The sequence below is a fragment of the Orycteropus afer genome, unplaced genomic scaffold (genome assembly GCF_000298275.1).
Source record: "Orycteropus afer afer isolate SDZICR_OR568_19922 unplaced genomic scaffold, OryAfe1.0 scaffold00098, whole genome shotgun sequence".
NCBI classification, from domain to species: Eukaryota; Metazoa; Chordata; class Mammalia; order Tubulidentata; family Orycteropodidae; genus Orycteropus; species Orycteropus afer.
The window spans coordinates 2,656,778-2,658,291 of record NW_006921685.1 but is presented as its reverse complement, the minus strand read 5'-3'; the positions used below and the strand labels follow the sequence as shown (position 1 = coordinate 2,658,291).

At 33.9% G+C, this 1,514-nt stretch overlaps 1 protein-coding gene across 1 annotated transcript in view; it reads right to left on the bottom strand.

Moving 5' to 3' along the window:
* STAP1 (signal transducing adaptor family member 1) overlaps window positions 1–1,514 on the bottom strand; it is a 114,273-nt gene that overhangs the window by 65,675 nt on the left and 47,084 nt on the right. Inside the window, exon 7 of the mRNA XM_007942799.2 lies at window positions 1,320–1,389. Within this exon, the coding sequence (XP_007940990.2) occupies window positions 1,320–1,389 (70 nt within the window). The remainder of the gene's footprint in view (window positions 1–1,319; window positions 1,390–1,514) is intronic.

Sequence of the window (1,514 nt, the reverse complement as noted above, 5' to 3'; positions counted from 1 at the left end):
AGCATAAATATTCAGCAAATACTAAAACAATAGCAATGAAGGAAGTGATAACATAAACAAAATGAGCTCAGCATAGAATTGTATGGAACAAAGAAATAGACACAATGAAAAAGCACATAACAAAAATGACAGCAACAAATTCATATTTGCTGATAATTACTTATCTGGCAAGGGACTTATCTCTAAGATTTATAGGGGAAGAGTGGATGACCAAACTATGGTACATACACACAATGGAATGCTATGAAGCACTAAAGAATAATGTAGAGTCTGCAAAACCCCACAATATGGATGAATTTGGAGAACCTTATGCTGACTGCTAACCAGAAGGCTGGCGGTTCAAACCCACCAACCACTCCTGGGAAGGAAGATAGGGCAATCTACTTCTGTAGTGATACTGCCAAGGAGGGGTTGCTATGAGTCGGGGCTGACTCAACACATAACAACAACAACAACAACATGCTGACTGAAATCAATCAATCACAGATGGATAAATATAGTATTAGCCATTGTTGTAGAGGGTCTGGGAAGGTTTATATATGGAGGGAAACTTTCTTTGTTGGTTGCCAGGGGTGGGAGGGGTGGGAAGGGAATACTGAAAAAAAAAATACATTGACCCATGTCAATTTAGTTTTGTATATTTCACTGTACATAAATTATATTTCAATAAAATGTATTTTTTATAAAAAAGTTAAGTGCATCATAAAACCAAACAATAATTTAGCTTTACCTAGTAAAAAACTTCCCCTTCTGAAGTTATCTTAAAACTAGACAATAATTGAGTTTATGTAGTAAAAAAGGTCTGCCTTGAGCATTATGCTCTTCTAAAAATTATCTTTATGAGACCAAGTTGACAACAGCCACACAAAATATTAGATAAGAATATTAAGGATCAGTTTTTCTTAACGATAGAGGAAAAACTCAGAAAAAGAAAGTAAGAATGGTTGCACTACTCAAAGGATGTAATCAATGTCACTAAATTGTACACAACCCTGCTGAATTGGTGTATATTTTGCTCTGCATATTCTCAACAATAACAAAATAAATGAAATTTAGGAAAGAATTTTTTTTTTCTCTCTCAGAAGCAATTATGTTAATAAAGTCTTGCAGAGAAAGAATAGTTGCAAATGGATTATCTTTTATTCTGCTTCATCTGACTGTTCTTATATCTCACTCCTCACTCTGGATATCTGCTGCTTTTTTTTCACCAGCACTAGGTTGCTAGGCAAGAAATCTATTTTTCCATCTTTCCTTAGAGTCCATAAAGTAAGTTTGCCAGGAATTAGGAGAACATTAACAAGAAAGAAATATCTACTCACAGGTTTTTCCAGTTCAATAGTGTAGTTTTTTCCTATGCTCATCACTTTGTAGTGCTTGACTTTTGGCATGCTAAAAATGAAAAAAAAAAAAAAGTTAATCTCCATTAATTGTGCTATTGAGTCTATGTCAAAATGAGTATAAAATATCACCTGTAGAGTAAACCTATGTTCTCGTTCTTGGTTTTGCAAAAAAGG